Genomic DNA, 21235 nt, shown 5'->3' with positions numbered 1-21235 from the left:
GAAGATATATATTTTTTATGATGGCAGAGACAAGTACAGTTAAGGGAAATTGGGGAAGTGAAAAGTTGGTTTAATCTTAGAGATTAAGACAGAAAACGAGATCCTCAGGGGTCAAAGTGTGCTGGAGGTTGTAGCGTGTTTCCAGCAGCTTACTGTGTGTTTGAACCAAGAGCTTAATCCCCCAAGGCCACTTCTGCTTCCCGTTTCAGTGTGACATGTAACTGTATATTATATAATGATAGGTTTGTCTGGTCAAATGCCTTCACTTCACAGAATACCTTAGTATAAGGATAACACACCTTATATGGGAGAACAGGACAGTTTCATCAGGACAGTTTAATCACGAAGTCAGTCTGTCTACATTTCCCTGCCTCGTCTCTGATGCACACAATTCTCAGGTTCTGTCCTCAAAAACGTGTTTCGAGGCGTCCTCTTGATGTCGTTACAGTCTGTCCGCAGAGTCTGGCACCGGAGATCAAGTGCCTGGATCCAAGCCTCATGTTCCATCACACATGTTCCAACTCTTGGATCCTTGCATTCATCTCAGTGGTACTGTTATGCTGGTCTCCTAGAATGCATCAAACTTCCTGTCCACATTTTTGCTAAAAGTGTCTAAGTAGCTACTACTATGTCAGTGTAGAGGGTCAAGAAATTGACCTCAGTTAAAGTTTAATAACATAACAGAAAGCCCTTTCTTATTCCTCCTCCTCTTCTTCTTCTTCTTCAAGATTTCACTTCATTAAAGGTGCTATTATACTGCCCCTATGATAGATGGCGCTCCTAAATCACCGTGGTTTAATTAACTAAGGAGCCCATAGCCACAAGTATCTGTGGCTTAATACTAAATTGGTGCGGGCTTAGGAGGCACATCAAGCCATGTTTTGTTTCTTGATTGATCTACAGGTACTGTAACATAATACTTAACCCGGTAGTTTCTCTTAATACTAAAAGTGATCACTTGAAGTGAGCACAAAATCGTTCTGTAGTATCCTGTTGCGGCTGTGACTGGTTGTCACGTAGTTTAGCACCTCAAATGACCGTTTGCAGCTGTAGTTTTAGCCATGTACCGGTTTGTTAATGTTAATATCACATTAGATAATGCTGTGTAACATGTGGAGGTGTGGGTTCATGTTGCTAAGAGGCGTTATGACGAATTGGATTAATGTTATAGTAATAGAAGTACCACGTTATCTCTTGAGTTGTCTTGTGAACCTTGTGTGACTGCTTGCGTGTGCGTGGGTGTGGGCGCACATGCCGCGGTCTGCGTTTACCTTTGTCTGTGTGTGAGAGGATAACGTTACCAGATAATGCATAATTAAAGGCTTAGTTATTATTGGTCTTGTGGTTAAATACGGCCAGTTTGATTATAACAATGTTTATGTTGAAGTGTTATACAAAAAAAGAAAAAAGAAACAGAAAAAAGTCTAAAAATTGCTACATTGTTGATTATGTGGCACTCCTTTTTGAACGTTTTATTCAAGTTTATTTTATTTATTTTATCAAGATTTAAGTGATTTACAACATGATTTTTGATGAACTGTTGCATTCTGAATTTATTTTCCTTTGATCTTTCCATGTGTATCACTGTGTACCAGTCCCAGTATCCCTAAGATCCCAGTCCCAGTATCCCTAAGGTCTGGAGCCGGTGACATCAGACATGCGAGGGTCTTACCACATACCAGAGGGCTCTGTCAGTCTCGGCTAAGGTCACACAGTTGGCTAACTCTGCAGAAGCTAATTCATGCCAATCTGTCTCATTGTCTTTCAGACACTTTTCAGCTCATACATTTTGTCCCCTATGCTCTTGCCATGATTTCTTCCGGCAGGTTGGAGTTTTGAATGCATTGATTAATGGGAAATAACAGAACTTGTGATTCATTGAGCAGCTCTCTCTGAATTGCATGTACCCCAATGTGCTCTAAGTGACTTGCTTTTTAATGCTGCCAGTGAGAATTTTTTGCCCTGGTATTTGTGGACCGTCCATAGACCCCAGGTTAAGAACCAACTCTGTAAAAACGATAAGTTACAATTACATATACCTGTTCGTTGCACTGATTTCCAGAGACTGTGACACCTGCCAACACTACAGACAATGGCACATGATTTGGATCTAACAGTAATGAAGGTTTGCGCAAATTTCTCCATTTAATACCCAAACCTACAGCGCTCAGTCCAGGCCGTTACGGGCGTACCCCCGGTGTTGCCTGGCTGCTCCATACCAGTCTGTATAACTGCACGTCGGTCTGCAGTGTGAGCGAAAGGGCAGTCTGAGACCTTTCAAACCCTCCTGCCTCATTGCAAAAACTGCTTCCCCTGAGAGATGACTGTGACGTTAACGTCGGCATATGGGTTCTCCGTTTGTCTGTGACTGTTGGCCGTGGATATGGACCACACGTCATTCGCCTCTGTCAAAACAAAGTCAGTGTTAGCAGTCAGAACATAGGCTCGTATAAGTCAGTGTTAGGAGTCAGAACATAGGCTCGTATAAGTCAGTGTTAGGAGTCAGAACATAGGCTCGTATAAGTCAGTGTTAGCAGTCAGAACATAGGCTCGTATAAGTCAGTGTTAGGAGTCAGAACATAGGCTCGTATAAGTCAGTGTTAGCAGTCAGAACATAGGCTCGTATAAGTCAGTGTTAGCAGTCAGAACATAGGCTCGTATAAGTCAGTGTTAGCAGTCAGAGCATAGGCTCGTATAAGTCAGTGTTAGCAGTCAGAGCATAGGCTCGTATAAGTCAGTGTTAGCAGTCAGAACATAGGCTATAGTCAGTGTTAGCAGTCAGAACATAGGCTCGTATAAGTCAGTGTTAGCAGTCAGAACATAGGCTCGTATAAGTCAGTGTTAGCAGTCAGAACATAGGCTCGTAATAAGTCGGTGTTAGCAGTCAGAACATAGGCTCGTATAAGTCAGTGTTAGCAGTCAGAACATAGGCTCGTATAAGTCAGTGTTAGGAGTCAGAACATAGGCTCGTATAAGTCAGTGTTAGCAGTCAGAACATAGGCTCGTATAAGTCAGTGTTAGGAGTCAGAACATAGGCTCGTATAAGTCAGCGTTAGCAGTCAGAACATAGGCTCGTATAAGTCAGTGTTAGGAGTCAGAACATAGGCTCGTATAAGTCAGTGTTAGGAGTCAGAACATAGGCTCGTATAAGTCAGTGTTAGGAGTCAGAACATAGGCTCGTATAAGTCAGTGTTAGCAGTCAGAACATAGGCTCGTATAAGTCAGTGTTAGCAGTCAGAACATAGGCTCGTATAAGTCAGTGTTAGCAGTCAGAACATAGGCTCGTATAAGTCAGTGTTAGCAGTCAGAACATAGGCTCGTATAAGTCAGTGTTAGCAGTCAGAACATACATAGGCTCGTATAAGTCAGCGTTAGGAGTCAGAACATAGGCTCGTAAAGACTGACTGTCGAGTGAAGCTGCCTGATGGTGGGTGACAGGGTCACCGCCTTTCACATATTAACATCCAGTACTTCACCGAATACAGGACATTTCTGGGACTATTAGAGGATCTGAACGCTCACTCACCTGTCCTGAACTGAACATAGGTTCCATTTTCAAGAACCTGAGTGCCATCATAGCACAGAGCCAATCCACGCTCCCTCCACCTGTAAAAAACACAACAAGCAGTGCCCTTAGAGGAGGGTCCATCAAACAAAGAGTGTCCCAGTTTCCCCTCTGCTGAAAACACCTCTCTCGTCTGCAGTGTTACATGCTGTCATGTGGCTGAGTGTGTGGCTGTTTAATGCTTTAACACTCACCAGTGAAAGACGAAAACACTGAGAATGAGGATGAAGGACACAATGTCTGTTAATATCCACATGAGCATGTAATCCTCTGGTGTCTACAGAAGACAGAAAAAGAACGATGAGCCATGTGAAAAGTATGAGGGAGATATGGCAGACACAATGTGAACCGGGTTTATGTTTGATTGATAGCTGTCTCTCACCATTAGGAAGAATGGGCGGGGCAGCTTTGTAAGGGTTTGTACAGCGTTGGTAGTGACAGATTGGGCCCCTGCGCACCAGGCGAGAGAATACAGCCACGGTTCACTCACTACATACAGGTTAGTGGAGATGTTTGCAGACGCATATTTACTGAAGAGATAAAACACCTCAGTGAACACGACGAGATACTGGCACAAACGGGTCAAAGGAGTTATACACACAAACCAGTACTGTACATACACTCAGCATCTATAACACAAACCAGTATACAAACCCTACATTTATACACACAAGCCAACATATAAACCATATCTATAAACAAACAAATATATAAGCCATCTATAACAGATACCACAATATAAACCTTACATCTGCAAAAACACAACTCAAAATAGAAACCTTACATCTATACACACAAACCAATATACAAACCTGAAATCTACAGCCAATACTAAACACACAAGCCAGTTTACAGATCCTACATTTATACATAAAAATCAGTGTTTACGCACTGACCTGATGAGCTGCTCAGACATGGTGGTGTAGTGAAGGTTGAGTTTGACGATGTGGTTCTCCTGAAGTTCTTCCACTGAGGCCATGCTTCCTGATGTCTGCTGAAAGTCAGGATCCATTTCCTCAACCAGCTCTCTGAGTTCCGGAGGCAACCACAAAACCTGAACAACACAGCTGACATGAATACAGTGCATTTGGATAAACAGAACACAGAGGACAGTTTCATGCTCTATGACAGTATAAGTATGACTTAATGTAAAGTGTCAGAAAATCTAACAGTGAAAATCCTGGATGCATGTACAATATTTATACTTTTGGTTAATTGTAGTGTAAAGAGATATTGAAGATTGGAATCAGGTGTGTTAGACTGGCTCTAAAACACCATCCTGAAGGAGAAGGTGTTGTGTGTCCCCACTTTGGAATACACAGAGAAACAGCACAGCCTCCCACCTGACTGGAGTTGATGGACGACTCATTCCGGATGACCTCCAGAGTGCGAAAGATCCATGTGTCTCTGTACGGATGACCCCTCGGAGGCCGATAAAGGTCAAAGATCACTAGTTTCCCATGCTGTGCAGCCAAGTCTAGGAAATCTTTCAGTGTACAGACTGACTGATTCGCCGCCCGTGACCTCTGCTCAGGGTTAAGGGAGGATGCCGTCCCAAACGGGTCTTGCTACGAACGAGGAGGCACAAGCATTTCCTTATCATTTTTCACACACAGCAGGGGCTGTACTGCAAACTTAATGTAGCTGAGGATTTTTTTCACCTCCTGGCAGTCATAAATAATGATGTCATTATACTCATATCTCCTGCGTAATCTCATGCTTCATACTGACTGAAGTGTCTCAATGCTAGAGTCCGCTGCCCAATTATTTATATAGAATTCAAACTGGACCACCACTCTCATTTATAGAGAAATCTGTGATAATACAGAGGGGACACAGAGAGGGAGAGATGGAGAAAGACATAGAGAGAGGGAGAGCAAGAGAGAGAGGGAGAGCAAGAGAGAGAGAGCTCTGTTCAGTCTTACAGAGAAGAACCATGATCCAGCATTGAGCATTTCCAGTTCCTCCCAGGTAAACATGGCAGCCGGGGTCTTTGCCCGGTCAGGGAACACATCCTCCACGTTGGTTGTCCTTCTCAGGTCCTTGTCATGCATGAGGAAGGGCACTCCATCGTAACTATGGCAACACGAGTGTCACTGAGTACAGACAGAGAGAGAAGAGCTGCTCTGTGAGTGAATGGGCCACTGAGGGCCTGAGGACAGGAAGCACTCACCTAATGGTGACGTCAGTTTCCAGTCCATCCCCTCTAGCCTCGACCACTTTCTCAAAGGACATGTATGTGTTCTCTGGAGCGAGCTGAGAAACAGAAATCAACAGAATCCAAACATGCTGATCCAACTTGAATTACACTGTATTCCAAATTATTACACAAGTGACGTATCAGTAAGATTTCAGTTAAATAAACATTTAGTTTTTCGTTTTTCACTGAAAGTTTTTGCTTGTTTTATTTCTTCTATCTTTTCAGATAACTGGTATCAATCTAAGACAGGTTTGTTAATTAGTTTGCCAGGTGATCTTGATTAAATGGAAACCTATTTAAAGAGGCTGTTCCACATTATTAAGCAAGTCACAGTTCTCATGCAACATGGGGAGGAAGAAAGACCTTTCTGAAGATGAAAAGCGTGAAACAAAAGACATGAAAACAATTGATATTTCATGAAAGCTGAAGAGAGATCATTGAACTGTGATAAGATTTGTGTGTGATTCAGAGCACAGACGAATTCGGTCCAACAAAGGCTTATCAAGGGAAGTTTCTGTCAGACAAATTAATAGTATTTAAAGGGCAGCGATAAAAAAAGGCCACTGTTGAGCATCAAACAGGTTTTTAAAGCTGCTGGTGTCTCTGGAGTCCCAAGAACCTCTCGATGTAGGATCCTCCAGAGCGTGCGCTTGCACATAAAGCTGTATTTCAGCCACCCCTAATCAACGTTCACAAAGAGAAACATTTTCAGTTGGCTCAGAAATACATGACTAATTTTCAAATAGTTTTATTCACTGATGAATGCCGTGCTACACTGAATGGTCCAGACGGATACAGTTCTGGATGGTTGGTGCATGGCCACCTTGTTCCAACAAGACTTCAACGTCACCAAGGAGGTGGCGGAGTGGTGTTTTGGGCTGGAATATTGGGAAGTGAGATGGTGGGTCCCTTTAGGGTTCCTGAGGGTGTCACAGTGTCCTCTGCATAATATGTGGAGTTTCTAACTGACCATTTCCTGCCACGGTATTAAAAAAAAGAATCCTGCGTTCCGGAATAAAATTATTTTCATGCAGGACAACGCGCCATCCCGTGCTGCAGAAAACACCATCGGCTCCTTAGCTGCTATGGGCATAAAGGGAGAAAAAATGATGGTGTGGCCACCATCATCCCCTGACCTCTACCCTACTGAAAGCCTGTGGAGCATCCTTAAAAGGAAGACCTATGAGAGTGGGCGACAGTTCAACGCAAAACGGCAGCTCGGGGGGGCAATACTGGCATCCTCAAATGAAATACAGGCAGAAACTATACGTGGACTTACAAGCTCAATGGATGACAGAGTTGTGAAAGTGATATCAAAGAAGGGCTCATATATCAACATGTAACGTGATCTGTAAATATGTGTTTTTTTTCATTTAAATTGCATATCCGTTCATGCAACAAATACGTCAGATTTCTTTTTGGAATTGTTATGGCCTATTAAATGCTTTCAAACTGCGTTGTGCATAATAATTTGGAACAACGTACCTTGAGTTATTTTTCAAAATATTAAAACAAAAGCTGTTGTCATCATCAGTAGTTTTGCTCGTAATAACATCCACATTATTGTTCCACATTATAATATAATTGTTGAGGATAAAAGAAATCCATAATTGTACTAAATCTTAAATCTTCTCTCTGAGAGAAAGCAGTGTGTCCACTATAATAATGTGACCTCTGAATACCGTAAGCTTAACTATGGTGTTCCTCAGGGATCAGTCCTTGGCCCTCTTCTATTCTCTATTTACATGCTCCCTTTGGGTGACATTATTTGTAGTTACAACATTAACTTCCATAGTTATGCTGATGATACTCAGATTTTCTTACCTATCCAGCATAATGACCGCTCTGAATTGGCTAACCTTGAGGCATGTGTTTGTGCTATTAAGGGTTGGATGTCTTCAAATTTCCTGATGCTTAACGCAGGCAAGACTGAAATGCTGGTCATTGGTCCCCCTACGCATAAGCATCTTTTTAGTGATCTTACCCTAACTTTTGACAACTGCATCATCTCTCAGAACTCTTCAGCTAAAAACCTTGGTGTGATTTTTGACTCTAGTCTCTCGCTAGTCACTCATATCAAGAACACAGCCAAAACTGCCTTTTATCACCTCCGTAACATTGCTAAAATTAGGCCCTTTCTAAGTATGGCTGATGTAGAAACCATTGTTCACACATTTGTCACGTCTCACCTCAATAACTGCAATATTCTTTACTCTGGCCTGCCTGCCTCTAATACCAATAGTCTTCAGCTGGTCCAGAATGCTGCTGCTGGAATTCTGACTAGAACAAAGAAGTTTGATCACATTAGCCCTGTCCTGGCTTCCCTTCATTGGCTCCCAATTAATGCAAGGGCAGATTTTAAGGTCCTCTTATTAACATATAAAATTTTACATGAGCTTGCGCCTTCCTACCTATCCGACTTAATTACACCCTATAACCCTCCTCACACCCTGCCCTCTCAAGATTCTGGACTAATAATCGTTCCAAGAGTTAAAAAGAAGTCCGCTGGCAACCGAGCCTTTTCCTACTGCTCTCCCTTCCTCTGGAATGGTTTACCTAAAGAAGTTAGAGAGGCAAACTCTCTCAACACCTTTAAAACAAAACTAAAGACTTATCTATTTTCTCGAACTTATGCATGATATAATTTTGATTTGACTTTGTTATAGACATGTAAAGCCCTTTGAGACTATAAATAGTGATATTGGGCTCTAAATAAATATTATTATTGACTATTTCAGAAAAACAAACAAAAACGGCATTTGCATAATAATTTGGAACACGGTATATGTTCAAAAGTGCACAACTTTGTCCAATTTTACTGCAGTTACCTAATGCCACACTGTCATACTTAATGTGAACTGACACAGGTGTATGCGATACTGTAGCAGCCTGGGTAAGAGTGTGTGCTTAGGGACAACTTTGACCTGCTGTCAGTTATAGCTCAGACGTTAAACACACACAGGGCCATAGGGAGAAAACAGGTTGAAGAAAGCTGATTAGTGGGAATGATGGGTAGGTGTAGCTTGTATATTATATATATAACATATATTATATATTTTATAGAAACTATATATAACTGACGTCAATTAATAATTGCCTGTAAATTATTGATTCATTCAAATTACATTATGTCACAATCCAGCCTGGTCCTTCCACTGTCTAGCCATGTTTTCCCTCTCTCCCGTTTGTGTCCTGTTCCTGGGTTTCACTCCAGGTTTTTGCATTCACACTGAACACCAGCCTTCCCTCAACTCACCTGTTCACCATCTTCTCATTAGTCTGTGTTTAAAAGCCTTGTCTCACCATTCAGCCCTTGCCAGATTATCTTGCCAGTTTTTGGAAGGTTCTCTCACGATTTTTCATGAACGTTCTGATTTTTTGCTCATGTTTTTTGGTTACTGTCTGTTTCTTGGATCTCTGCTATTGTCAAGCCCTTTTTGGTTTCTGGTGAATTTTCTGGGCTGTTTGCCCCAGTCTGACCTTTGCCTGTGTTCTGTGTGTTTGCCCTTTTTGTGTTCCTCTGATTTGGGATTTTGGACTGATCTCTGGTTTACGAACTTTTTTTCTGGATTTTTGACACGATTTTTGCCTGAACCTCTATTTTTTTGCCTTTTGTCTGATCACCTGTGTGCCGACTCTGGATTTTCCTTTTTGACGGCGAACGCTGCCTGCTGTTTTCTGATTTGCTGAGTTTTTGATCATTAAAACCATCTTTTAAAAAGAATCTCTCGAGTCGGCTTCTGGGTCCATACACCACATCCGAGGCCTCACAGGCCGTGACACATCATTCATCACAGCAGAGGTTCAGTTGGCTCAGGTAGAGTCAGGGAAGGCCTAACAAAGGAGCTGTCTGTCTATCTGTTGCATGACAATAGAGTTTGGTCTATATACATGTAACTCAGCAGTACTGCTCATGGCTGGAGCAGCGTCTTGTGTGAAAGTAATGATCGTCAGAGCTGTGATAGTACTGTATGGTGTTTAGGTTCACTGTAACTCAGGGACTAATGGTGATGCGCTTTACCATTGGTGCTCCCCGGTGTCCAATTAGAGTAGGCCGTGGTCCCAGAGTGTTCCTCTCCTTAATACAGGGAGAGTACATGCCCAGAGGGACCAGGTACAGAGCACACAGAACAGCTCCATACAGCAGCAGGACAGCCATTCGTCTCACTGAAACAGGCACACACACACACACGCACAGGTATGAATGCTCATGTACACACACACACAGAGGTATGAATGCACATGTACATACACACACACACAGGTATGAATGTTCATGTACACACACACACACACACAGGTATGAATGCACATGTACACACACACACACACATAGACACACAAGAACAAACACCTGTGTTTTTTTCTGTCACTCCAGTACTCATAAATGTACCTGATATTAAACACTTTAATCACTGTTGTGATTTATTCATAGCACAATGTAAATGAATACAGAGAACCAAGTGTTCAGGCTCAATAAACATTAAAAATGCACAGAGAGGCAACAAAAGACTCTTTCAGCTGGTTCAGCTCAGAGGAAGCATGTTGCATGGCTTTGCATTAGAGCACATTCAGCATGTGTTTACATCCAACAGTCTGTGATCTCTACTTTACATAATGAGGACTTGCCCTTTGTCCTGCTGTTAAGCACCAGGCTGAGGGAGACATATGATATCCTAAATGTGACAACCTCTGCAGACGTGATCGCAAGACTGATAAAACTAAAAGACTCACGTCTCGTGTTCAGGACTTATAAAACTAAAAGACTCACCTCTCATGTTCAGGACTTATTAAACTAAAAGACTCACCTCTCATGTTCAGGACTTATAAAACTAAAGGACTCACCTCTCATGTTCAGGACTTATTAAACTAAAAGACTCACCTCTCATGTTCAGGACTTATAAAACTAAAGGACTCACCTCTCATGTTCAGGACTTATAAAACTAAAGGACTCACCTCTCATGTTCAGGACTTATTAAACTAAAAGACTCACCTCTCATGTTCAGGACTTATAAAACTAAAGGACTCACCTCTCATGTTCAGGACTTATAAAACTAAAGGACTCACCTCTCATGTTCAGGACTTATTAAACTAAAAGACTCACCTCTCATGTTCAGGACTTATAAAACTAAAGGACTCACCTCTCATGTTCAGGACTTATAAAACTAAAGGACTCACCTCTCATGTTCAGGCGGAAAAAATGAAAAGCGACAGGCCAGGATATGAGGGACATTAAAAATACTCCTCCCAAATGCAGATACGGCGCTGTCACCTGGCCAAGGACACAAGTACATGAAGCAGAATCGAATGTTTATTCAGATGTATTCCTAGAGTCAAAGATTAGTCTCCTTCATATTTCTAACAGAGAGAGAGAGGAGAAGAGAGAGTGTGAGGGGGAAAAGACAGGCAGCGGGAGACACACCTGGAAAGACAAGAGGAGAGTCTGCCACTCTTTGCTCCATAAGTCTGACAGCACAGCGGTGGCCACAGCGGAAAACACCAAAGTCAACAGAACCCCGATCTAGACAGAGAACACCTTTCATTTCAAACACTCCCAAATGACAACCAGTACAAACAACAAAGGCAGCTCCATGGCAACAGAACTGCACTCGGTTACAGATTTAGAATGTTCAAATGTCTCTAAATTCCATCTCACCAATATAGTCTGTTTCATCTATAGTCTATAGTCTACTCCATCTATAGTCTGTTTCATCTATAGTCTATAGTCCACTCCATCTATAGTCTGTTTCATCTATAGTCTATAGTCTACTCCATCTATAGTCTGTTCTTTATGCTCTCCGTGTACTGCCCCTGGTCTGAACTTACATATTTTTGTCTTAAATATTTGGAAAACCTTCCACAGAAAGCAATTTAAGTCTTAGTTGTATTTAGAAATTGTGAGTTTGACCTTTTGTGGTATATATATACATGCGGTTTAATCAAATTTCAAAGTGCAAACATTCTGCATGGAAAAGGATGTAAACATCCTCCTACAACATCAACAAGATGTTCCACAATTTCCATCCCATTTCTACAGTGTTCACCACCATTGGCTTCGGTGTGGGATTGTCCCCGTGGAGCGGATTGACCACGTGGATCGACCTGCTGAGGGTCTTTTACCTTATGACCCCAGTGTAGACACAGCCTCTGTCCTTCCATAAGTAGACACACTGCTAACAACTGTAAAGAACAAAAGCAGAATGTCAGTGTAAGGCCTGTATTTGTCTATTTCTACACTGCTTCATTACTGCTAATACACAGCTCTACAGCTCTTCATCACTTTAAAAGGACTCGGTTACAGGGCCCTGTTCCCTGTCTTTCCATGTCTTTCGTTTTTTGTTTTTGCAGACATCCATTCTGAGAGTTAATTTGAATGAGCCTGGGTGCTGTTAGTAAAGCATCAGCCGCTGAGACCTGGCTCTGTATCATGTGATCTCATTCATATTTTAAAAGCATTGACCAATACCAACAGCACGGTGATATAGGTGAAAAATGCCGCAGCAATGACCAACAAAACCAGGGCCCACGGAAACCAGAAGCCCAGATTCCCAAAGTTGAACCTGGAGTGAGAGACAGAGAGAGGGTGAAAGGAAAGGTAAACCCTTGGGATATCCCCAGAGATCATCTGAAATGGAAGATTCTCACAGATGAGAAAGATCTGGCCGCTAATGTCACTGACTGTAGCTGGATCAGACTTTTCTAACCTCATTAATCAGAATCCATAAATAAACAAGCATGTTTGCTTTACGCTCCAAGCCCATTTTACATGTCTTCCCAAAGCTACAGTTGATAACAAATATAAACACTGTTTGCAACTAAATTCATAATGCATAATTCATATTTACCAAAAAAAAAAAATGCAAATGAATAAAAGACAGAACACACACCAGTCAAAGTCATTGTAGTCATTCTGTGCTTGGCTCCAGAAATAGAGGAAAACCAGACTGAGACAGAATGTGAGTATGACGAGGATAAAAGAGCCACATTCCAGCTGCAAAACAACAGTAAACATGAGCTTTTATAGCATTCATATCACATATCCCCATAACTATATGGTGTCTACACATAGAGTAGACCTGCTGTTCATCATGACCAGAGCCTAACGTTCTGTTTGCTGGAGACAGTTCTGGAGAGAGTGTTGCTGGGAATGCCTCTGGATACGATGGAATGAAGAGTCTAAGGAACAGACCAGACCTCTCTGGGCCCTCACGTAAACGCATGAGAAAACAACATTCAATTTTCAGTTGGTATAAACACCCAGCACAGTGAAAAAAAAATCTAAAGCTCTGCTTAGACATCCTTTTTCTGGGTGAGTTAATTTCATGGGGTGTGTGTGCGTGTGTGTGTGTGTGTGTGTGTGTGTGTGTGTGTGTGTGTGCGTGGTGTAATCTGTGTGCTTGACCCCTGACCTTACTGCAGCAGCAGTCTCCCGGCTGTGCCCGTGTGCGCTGGTACCGCCTCCACTGGCATCCGTACAGCCCTGCCAGGCAGGAAATAAACGGCTGGTGCTCGTATCGCTGTAGGAGCTGCTGTCGCACCACCCTTAGTTTCCCCAGCTTCAGTTTGGAGGACCTGCTTCCCGGGGGGGCCATGGGGAGGGGGCAGTAAGGAGGACGCCTGAGGGACAGCGAGTGGCCGTTCTTTAGTTTTACTGATGTCTCACATTTTTAATTTACGTCACAGATCGCGGCTTCATAAACGCGACATTTTACAGGTTTACATTTTTACAGTAAATCAGGCAGACTAACGATAAGCGTCCTTTAGTTTATCCATTAATTCAAACACAAACGCAGCTCAGAGCCTCTCAGTCCTGTCTGACAGTTTGGCATGGTTTAGCTCTGCTCGGGGACACCTGACTGTGCTTATACACATCAGCATCCAACCAGTCTGATTCACCTGAATCAGGGTGATTCTGCTGGATTAGAATAAAAACAGGGAGGACAAAGAATCCATTTTTATAGTAATGGACTAAAAACATGAGTACTCCTCTCTCCTCTGTAATATAAAGTAATCAGCACATTTAATTTTCAACTGCACGCAACAAATTCTCGTTAGGAAAGTTCTGCTTTCTTCTCAGTTTGCAGGACGGAAGATGTCTCATGACAGACTGCCAAAACAAACCTCGCAGGGGGATCTGACAAGTTCCTTGTATTGTTGATTCCAAAAGCTGTTGCAAGACTTGACGAAAAGCCTAAGAGAGGCAAAAATATGTCTGTGCAGAATTATATTACGGCTGTCACTCCTCTGTGTGTTAAGACAAATCCAAACTGTTCTTTTCCCTTGCAAATCAACAGCAGATGTCTTACTGCATCAACAGTTGGTTCAGTGACGGGCCCTCTATGGTGCCTCTGAATCACTTTTAGGTCTGGGCGAAAAGAAATAATTATTTGAGTTCACACGGGCCGGTTTCCTTTAGAACAGGAACCGGCGTCACGGTGTCAGTGTAACGGTATGTACCTAATTACCACACGTACCGCGTGCAACCTTTGGTGTCCAGAGAATGGACCAAACGAGGAAACTGTATGCTCAGAATAGGTAGCCTGTCCTCCTACCACATGACAACAATAATCTATGATTTATGAACACTGATTGAATGTGGCTCATTTGACTTACGTGAATGAAACAGATTAATCTGAAGGCGTCTCGTGCATAAACGCAGTAGTCCATCATACAAAGGAAAACGGAATTTTAAACACTGCTCGGCGGTGCAATGAAGCGGACTCTACAGGCTGGACCAACATTTTGTTTATTAGAGTAATTAAAAGATAATTACATTCATACTATTAAACAGTAAGTTGTATCCGTGTAACGGTGCTTAGATCAAGAAGTCACGCACATGCTCTCAGTATGGACTTTTTTCCCTCCGGGACAAGTATTTTTATTTATATATATATATATATATATATTATATACACATATATATATATATATATATATATATATATATATATATATATATATATATATATATATATATATATATATATATTTGCCCCATGTTGCGAAAACGTAACGGTTAGACAGTTAATCTAAAGGAAGCAAGCCTGTTACGTGCCAGGAGACCTTTACAACAAGACTTCCTGATTTCTGTCACTCAAAATCATGAGGAAAAACAGGTCACGGCGTTTTCAGTAGAGCTGCAGAAGACTGTTACACTAGAGACATTTACAATATTGTGATATCTTCTTTACCACATTAAAGGAGCAATCACACGCGGCTCCTAACTGTTCCAGCTGAGTTCCAGGCAAAACCTCTGCCAAACGTGCCTTCTTGACAACGGGAGCGCAAACGTTGTTGATTTTGTGTCGACCATTCATCTAAATCCACAGCATTTTCCTGACAGGAGCAATACCACGGCTGTGTTTGCCAGTAACTCACCGATGTTACGGTACCTCCAAACGTTGCAAGAACAAGAACTTCTGCGAAATAATTGATGGTGCTGAAGTGTAACGCAGAAAGTCTACGAGGTCAAATTCCACATGCTGCACAGCGAATAATCCCTCTCACCGCTATAAAATCCCAGTCTTTAGAGGAAGGCTTAAAAGACGTGGGCTGTCCTACCTTAAGTGTGTGGAAATCATGTAGTGTACGGTAGACAGAGCCGAGGTAGTGGACACGGCCGGTCCACTGACTTGTTTTGAATTTACGTAACGTGTGAGCAATGTTCAAACTTAGGAAATATTAAGAGGTTACTCACTACACTGAGGGACGTTTAGTAAGTGAGCTGATTAACGTATTAACGGCTACAAAAATGTTTTCCCCTTTAGGTCATGCCCATGAACCCAAACCTAAGGGGAAGAAGACGACCTCACTTTGTTCCTAGTTGTGTTAATATGTTATTTTTATAAAGCTGACCCACAAAAAATGGAAAACGATGGAAAAAGAATAAAGAGACCTGAATTTCAAAAAAGGGGAATATTTCTTTTTGCATTTCTTGAGTTCGGTCATATTTTGCATTCAAAATGGCTTCAGTCCCTTTTAAAATGCTGTTCTACTGTTTGTCTACGTACGATTTACTTCCCAAAAGGATACTGTTCCATTTTTTAAAGAGAAAAGCCTTGAGTTCCTTGCGGTAGAATCCACAGTCTGGGCTCCAGAATATGCCAGGCTCACACAGGCTTGTTTGGATCTGGTGACTGTGTGAGGGTCGCGACATGAGAGGTGTGTGACAATATCCTAGCGTTGATGAGAAACCTCTTGAATCCATTTAGCAGCATGTGCGGGGTAACCGTCATTTTGTAATACAGAACCACATTAAGGAAAATTTTTTTTTTTGGGTGTATGTGGTTGCTTCACAGGGGCCATGTGCTCCTTCCTAATCATCCCACTTTGCGGAGAGTCATCAGTTCCAGTTACTCCCACCATGAACGCCAGCACCATACCAGACCCCTTATCGTGTCTGAGAGCTGGAGACAGCTGGTGTGGGTTTGAGGTTTTCTTTGGCTCTGGTGAACATAAACCTATTCAGACAGGAAAAACTGTGTGAGATGACCCATCACACCATACTGCCTTCTACTGCAGCTCTGAAGGCCAAGTTTTGTAATCATGACCCAAAGTTACAGGTATTTGGTTATTGGGTTTGGTTTCCAGTTGGGCCGGTCATGATGCACGTCGCTTCCTCTGACTGGATCATGGATGTGTGATACAGTTCTGTGGCAATGGGGTCATTCTGAGGTCAGTAGTTTACCATCTCTCCTGTGATGGCTGAGTTTAGGAGCTGAGGAGCTGATGCTCTTGGAATAATTAAAATGTAACGCAACCAACCCAAAACTCCACACATCAGAGGATTTCTCTTTATTGCTGAAATTGTGAAATTATGCAATGCATGCTGTCATTCAGATCCACTCTTTAAGGTTTTCCTATGAAACCTCTCCTGGGGTCTGTGGGTTAGGTTTGCGGTTTGGCTTGTTTTTTGGTTGACCACAAAGAGGAGATGTGCTTTGGGGGTAAGGACCAATTTCTCAACAAAGTTAGAAGGTCAGCCATGCCATAGCCAGATTAATAAACCGGTGGACACTTTAAAGAAAACTATACCATTTGTACCCTTCTATTCAAACACATTTTCACCTCCATCACTGTTATTCACTCATTAACTGGCCAGAGTGATGTAACTAAATGTGAAGGAACCAAAGAGCATCTGGCAAAAAGTGAATGTGCAGTTTTACTCGCCCTGATCATCTTATGCACGCAGACTTAGTTTCATAACAGCACTTTGTAGTTTGCCAGAGCTGCTTGCAGGGAAAAGCTACTTTACAAACTCTTAACAAACCCTCAAATGTCCTTGTTTCCCCCGGTCCGTGTTTACGTGGTCACGTTTCCCCCGGTCCGTGTTTACGTGGTCATGTTTCCCCAGGTCCGTGTTTACGTGGTCATGTTTCCCCAGGTCGGTGTTTACATGGTCGTGTTTCCCCAGGACCGTGTTTTATGTGGTCGTGTTTCCCCAGGACCGTGTTTTATGTGGTCGTGTTTCCCCAGGTCCGTGTTTTATGTGGTAGTGTTTCCCCAGGTCCGTGTTTACATGGTTGTGACACAGCTCTTGTGAGATGTGTTGTAAAGGAAGAAAAAAAAAACTCTAGGAACTTGTTCTTTGTGTCACTCACTGACCTTGGGAGACATGAGTCTCTCTAACTGTCTGCGGAGAACAAACCAGTTGAGAGCAGGGTGACGAGAGGACAGCTGGAGAAGAAAGAAAGACTTGTGCGTTTAGTTTACTGAAGATGGAGGGCCGAATTATCTGTACGCAGCTTTAACTTTTTCCTTTTTTTAAGCTTGAATAGAAAATGCGTCTTTGGTAAGACTGCTTATGCAATCGGTTTGTGTGCATGTGGTCTTTCTCTCTTGCTCTTTCTCTCTCACACACATACAATGTCTGTAAGTATGTTTGTGAGAATGCAGTGGGGTTTATTTGACCAAAACATTGCGGACTTTAGTCACCTGATTATTTTGACCTTTCCGTAGTGAGATTGAATGGTAAGAATAAAGACACTGTGTAACAATTTCAGGTATCTCAGGTAAGACAGTCCTGAAGAATCAAGATCTGACAGTCACAGAGACATTTCTCTCCAGCTTATTAACCATGTCATAGTGCATTATAGAGTGAACAGTGGCGACTATGCTTCTCTTCCATATGGGCACACACAGAGGAGCTCCATCAGCTACAGTAGTGTATTACAGTGGTGTAGTACAGTGGTGTAGTACAGTAGTGTAGTACAGTGGTGTAGTACAGTAGTGTAGTACAGTGGTGTGTTACAGTAATGTAGTACAGTGGAGTAGTACAGTAGTGTATTGCAGTGGTGTATTACAGTGGTGCAGTACAATGGTGTAGTACAATAATGTAGTACAGTGACGTAGTACAGTAGTGTATTGCAGTGGTGTATTACAGTGGTGCAGTACAATGGTGTAGTACAATAATGTAGTACAGTGACGTAGTACAGTGGTGTATTACAGTGGTGTAGTACAGTGGCATAGTACAGTAGCGAAGTACAACTGTGTAGTACAGTGTCATATTACATTGGTGTAGTACGGTGATGTAGTGCAGTGGTCTAGCACAGTGGTGTAGCACTGCCTCTGAAATAAAGAGGATTTCAAAGAAGACTGTTTGCAAAACAGCCCCTTAGATAGATAGGTAGGTAGGTGGATAGATAGATAGATAGATAGATAGATAGATAGATAGATAGATAGATAGATAGATAGATAGGTGGATAGATAGGTAGGTAGGTGGGTGGGTGGGTAGGTAGTGAGAAAATGACAGAGTGACTATGAACGTGATATTTTGGTAGAAGTATTTTGTACAAGTTTTTTGTACATTTTTTGACCCAGAACTCTAGGGCTCTCCCACTGGTGATGTCATGAGTGTAGTAAGATGTCCTGATGCTGAGAAATACACACACAAGTAAAAACTGTGACAACCTGGTCTCACCTACATAAGGTTTAGCTCCAGTGAATCACACACACTAATACCAAATTTATGATGCCATTTTCAGTCACACAAACTTTTGTTGACAGTTTTCTCTAAATTTTTTGAGGTGAACATGTCTATGTCTAAACGAATATAAACTTAATAAGGAATACGGGAACAGATATTTTTTCTCAAAGAAAACTGTAATACCGGTACCCTGTCAGGCCTACTCACCTTTACGACACTACTGCCAGCAGAGGGCGTCATTGTGTAAGACGTGCATCAAGTTCACTACTGCGCTGAACTCAAAACCATTCGGGCCTTAATAGAAAGTCTTCGATCATTTTCAGATAATTCAGATAAATCCCATTATTTACTGTATTAATTGTGGATATTAAGTACCGGTTATATAAAGTGATTCATTAGCTGATCCGTCTGTTTTAAAAGCTGGAATTGTTTTCAAAATTACTTTGAGCTGTAACGGCGACCTCACTTTTGCGCCCCCTACAGGAAACAAAAAGTTAGAGTTCGTAAGTAATCTGGTACTAACTAATCGCGTCACGGGCCAAGGAGCAAGGTACAGCACAACAGACTTTTACTATTTCGGGGGCAAGAATCATAAAGCTGGTCAGAACGGTTCGCACTGTCCGTTCAAGTCACTGCTCTGACATGGCAGATCTCGGTGCTTCTTTAGCGTTAGCAACTGGAATTGTGCTTCTCAGCGAGGCGGCCAGAAGGACAGCTAAAGCATTCGCAAAGGAGGATTATGCTCTTTACATAATAGAAGCTGTCTCTACATTCCAGCTTTGCGCATGTACTCATGAGTTTAAACTTCTAGGCGAAACTGGCCGCCTTGAACCGCAGATTGGACTGACTCTTACTTATGTGAGCACTGTTGTCCACATTTTAACTTTCCATGGCGCGAGCTGCAACCCATCTGGCACCCTTGAGGGTGTTTATCGCAAAAGTTTTTCCGCGAGAACGGCCGCGAAGCTTATTGCTTGTCAGTTCATCATTGCTTATGTGGCGCGACATGTTGCAGTGAATATCTGGGAGTTTGGTCTGTCCGAGATGCACGTCAAACACAAGCTTTATGGATACAAATGCTTTGATCCAATTAATGCTTCTGTGCCCGCTGCCGCAGCTGTAGAACTGGCATGTGCGTTTGTCCTGCAAGCAGCTATCATGCACGTTCACAGATTTGCTGAAAAGCTTAGGGTCCATGTCATTGCCCTTGTCATCACGGTTCTTGTATATGCAGGTTTGTTATATTAACTTCTGTTCAAACTTACGACATTCACTTCCCAAAGAGGCTATTGGCACTTAGGCTGTTTAAAAATGACTGAAATGTATGCGTTTTTATGTGGTGTATGTCAGTGTACAGGTGCGTTCGTGTCTGTGTGTGTGAGAGAGAGGGAGTGAGTGAGTGAGAGAGAGAGAGATATTGAGACGTCACATTCCCTGAATTTCTTTTGCTTTAACAGCAGGTAGTATTACCGGGGCTGTGTTCAACCCAGCGCTGGCATTTTCCATCCAGTTTCCCTGCGGCGGACGCAGTTTCCTGGAGTATTGTTTTGTGTATTGGCTGGGTCCAATATTAGGTAAAAAAGAAAACACTGTCTGTTTCCACATCAGAACACTGCATTTTCTTTCCAGTAAAAGTGGAAGTCCTGTGTGAACTTTTCAGTCCATTTACTGCAGTGTAATTATGGTGTTTTTTTTAAAGTAAGAGTGGATCTTAGGTTCATTGCTACGCATAAACTCAAACTGAATATGTCGCCTTATATTACCATCAGCTGAAAATGTGATTTATCGTTTAAACCTCCATGATTCTCCTGTGGTTTCAGGTGTGGCCAGTGCTGTGCTGTTCTTTGAAAGGGTCATTCCACATTTGTCAAAGAAGGAAACACATCAGAACGGGTTGGCCTATCAGAATGGACTGGCCGAAGCCCCGCCCCCAGGCAAGAAAACCCAGTAGAGCAAGATCTCAGCTCAGCCTCCACCTACGCTCTCAACAGAGCCAAGCTTTCAGTATGTCTTAAGTGTGTGTGTGTGTGTGTGTGTGTGTGTGTGTGTGTGTGTGTGTGTGTGTGAGTGTGTGTGTGTGTGTGTGTGTGTGTGTGTGAGTGTGTGTGTGTGTGTGTGTTTGAGCAAGCACACTAGTACCAGATGTGTTTACGTTCTCGTTTCATTGTGAGGTTCAGTTGCCCCCTGAGCATATAAATATCTGACAAGTGGGTACCTCAAGGGGACATATGGCAGTCCCCACTTGGTGAAGGTTTTTGTTGTTGTTGCTGTAGCTGTTGTTGTTGTTGTTGTTGTTGTTTTCTCCAAAAAGATTTTGCTGTTATTGTTTAAGGAACGGCGAAATATTTCCTTAGTTGGGTTTTGGGTTGTGGTTATTAGGCTTTAGTTAGAGCAAAAGCAAAGCCAATGGGAAAGCTTCAGAGGGATATCTAATCAGATGTGCCTGTGTGTGTGAGTGTGTGTTTGAGAGCAGTCTAATCAGATGTGCCTGTGTGTGCATGTGAGAGAGATGCTTATAAATATTCATGGAAAGATACAAAACACT

The 21235-nt window shown here is 42.4% G+C and overlaps 2 protein-coding genes across 3 annotated transcripts; one reads left to right on the top strand and one right to left on the bottom strand.

The window, feature by feature from the left end:
• Positions 1-1603: 1603 nt before the first annotated feature.
• LOC115828371 (glycerophosphodiester phosphodiesterase domain-containing protein 5-like) lies at positions 1604-15193 on the bottom strand. 2 transcript variants are annotated; one of them, XM_030792329.1, is made up of 16 exons: positions 15144-15193; positions 13175-13382; positions 12653-12756; positions 12232-12325; positions 11886-11945; positions 11188-11286; positions 10944-11037; positions 9787-9932; positions 5739-5821; positions 5491-5641; positions 4909-5133; positions 4462-4619; positions 3948-4095; positions 3760-3842; positions 3527-3606; positions 1604-2405 (listed from the first exon to the last, which is right to left on the bottom strand). In XM_030792329.1, exons 2-16 carry the CDS (start codon positions 13355-13357, stop codon positions 2293-2295), a joined length of 1821 nt encoding a protein of 606 aa, XP_030648189.1. In that variant the 5' UTR covers positions 13358-13382; positions 15144-15193; the 3' UTR covers positions 1604-2292. The 2 variants fall into 2 exon arrangements, with proteins under 2 accessions (XP_030648189.1, XP_030648188.1); XM_030792328.1 differs by lacking the exon at positions 15144-15193 and adding an exon at positions 14957-15044.
• A 4113-nt stretch (positions 15194-19306) lies between these two features.
• LOC115828373 (aquaporin-11) lies at positions 19307-20744 on the top strand. The gene is made up of 3 exons (XM_030792331.1): positions 19307-19924; positions 20148-20264; positions 20511-20744. Exons 1-3 carry the CDS (start codon positions 19333-19335, stop codon positions 20639-20641), a joined length of 840 nt encoding a protein of 279 aa, XP_030648191.1. The 5' UTR covers positions 19307-19332; the 3' UTR covers positions 20642-20744.
• The last annotated feature ends 491 nt before the right edge of the window (positions 20745-21235 follow it).

Source organism: Chanos chanos, chromosome 15 (assembly GCF_902362185.1).
Source record: "Chanos chanos chromosome 15, fChaCha1.1, whole genome shotgun sequence".
NCBI classification, from domain to species: Eukaryota; Metazoa; Chordata; class Actinopteri; order Gonorynchiformes; family Chanidae; genus Chanos; species Chanos chanos.
The sequence above is the reverse complement of the archived record's forward strand: the minus strand, read 5'-3'. Positions and strand labels throughout refer to the sequence as shown.

Excerpts from the sequence above, each read along its gene's own strand:
- LOC115828371 (XM_030792328.1), bottom strand. Across the intron at positions 12,326-12,652 it reads GACTACAATGACTTTGACTG|GTTCAACTTTGGGAATCTGG; the intron begins GTGTGTGTTCTG and ends CTCTCACTCCAG. Across the intron at positions 9,933-10,943 it reads TTTCCGCCTGAACATGAGAG|TGAGACGAATGGCTGTCCTG; the intron begins GTGAGTCCTTTA and ends TGCCTGTTTCAG.
- LOC115828373 (XM_030792331.1), top strand. The coding sequence starts at position 19,333 with ATGGCAGATCTCGGTGCTTCTTTAGCGTTAGCAACTGGAATTGTGCTT. Across the intron at positions 19,925-20,147 it reads CACGGTTCTTGTATATGCAG|CAGGTAGTATTACCGGGGCT; the intron begins GTTTGTTATATT and ends TTGCTTTAACAG. Across the intron at positions 20,265-20,510 it reads TTGGCTGGGTCCAATATTAG|GTGTGGCCAGTGCTGTGCTG; the intron begins GTAAAAAAGAAA and ends CTGTGGTTTCAG.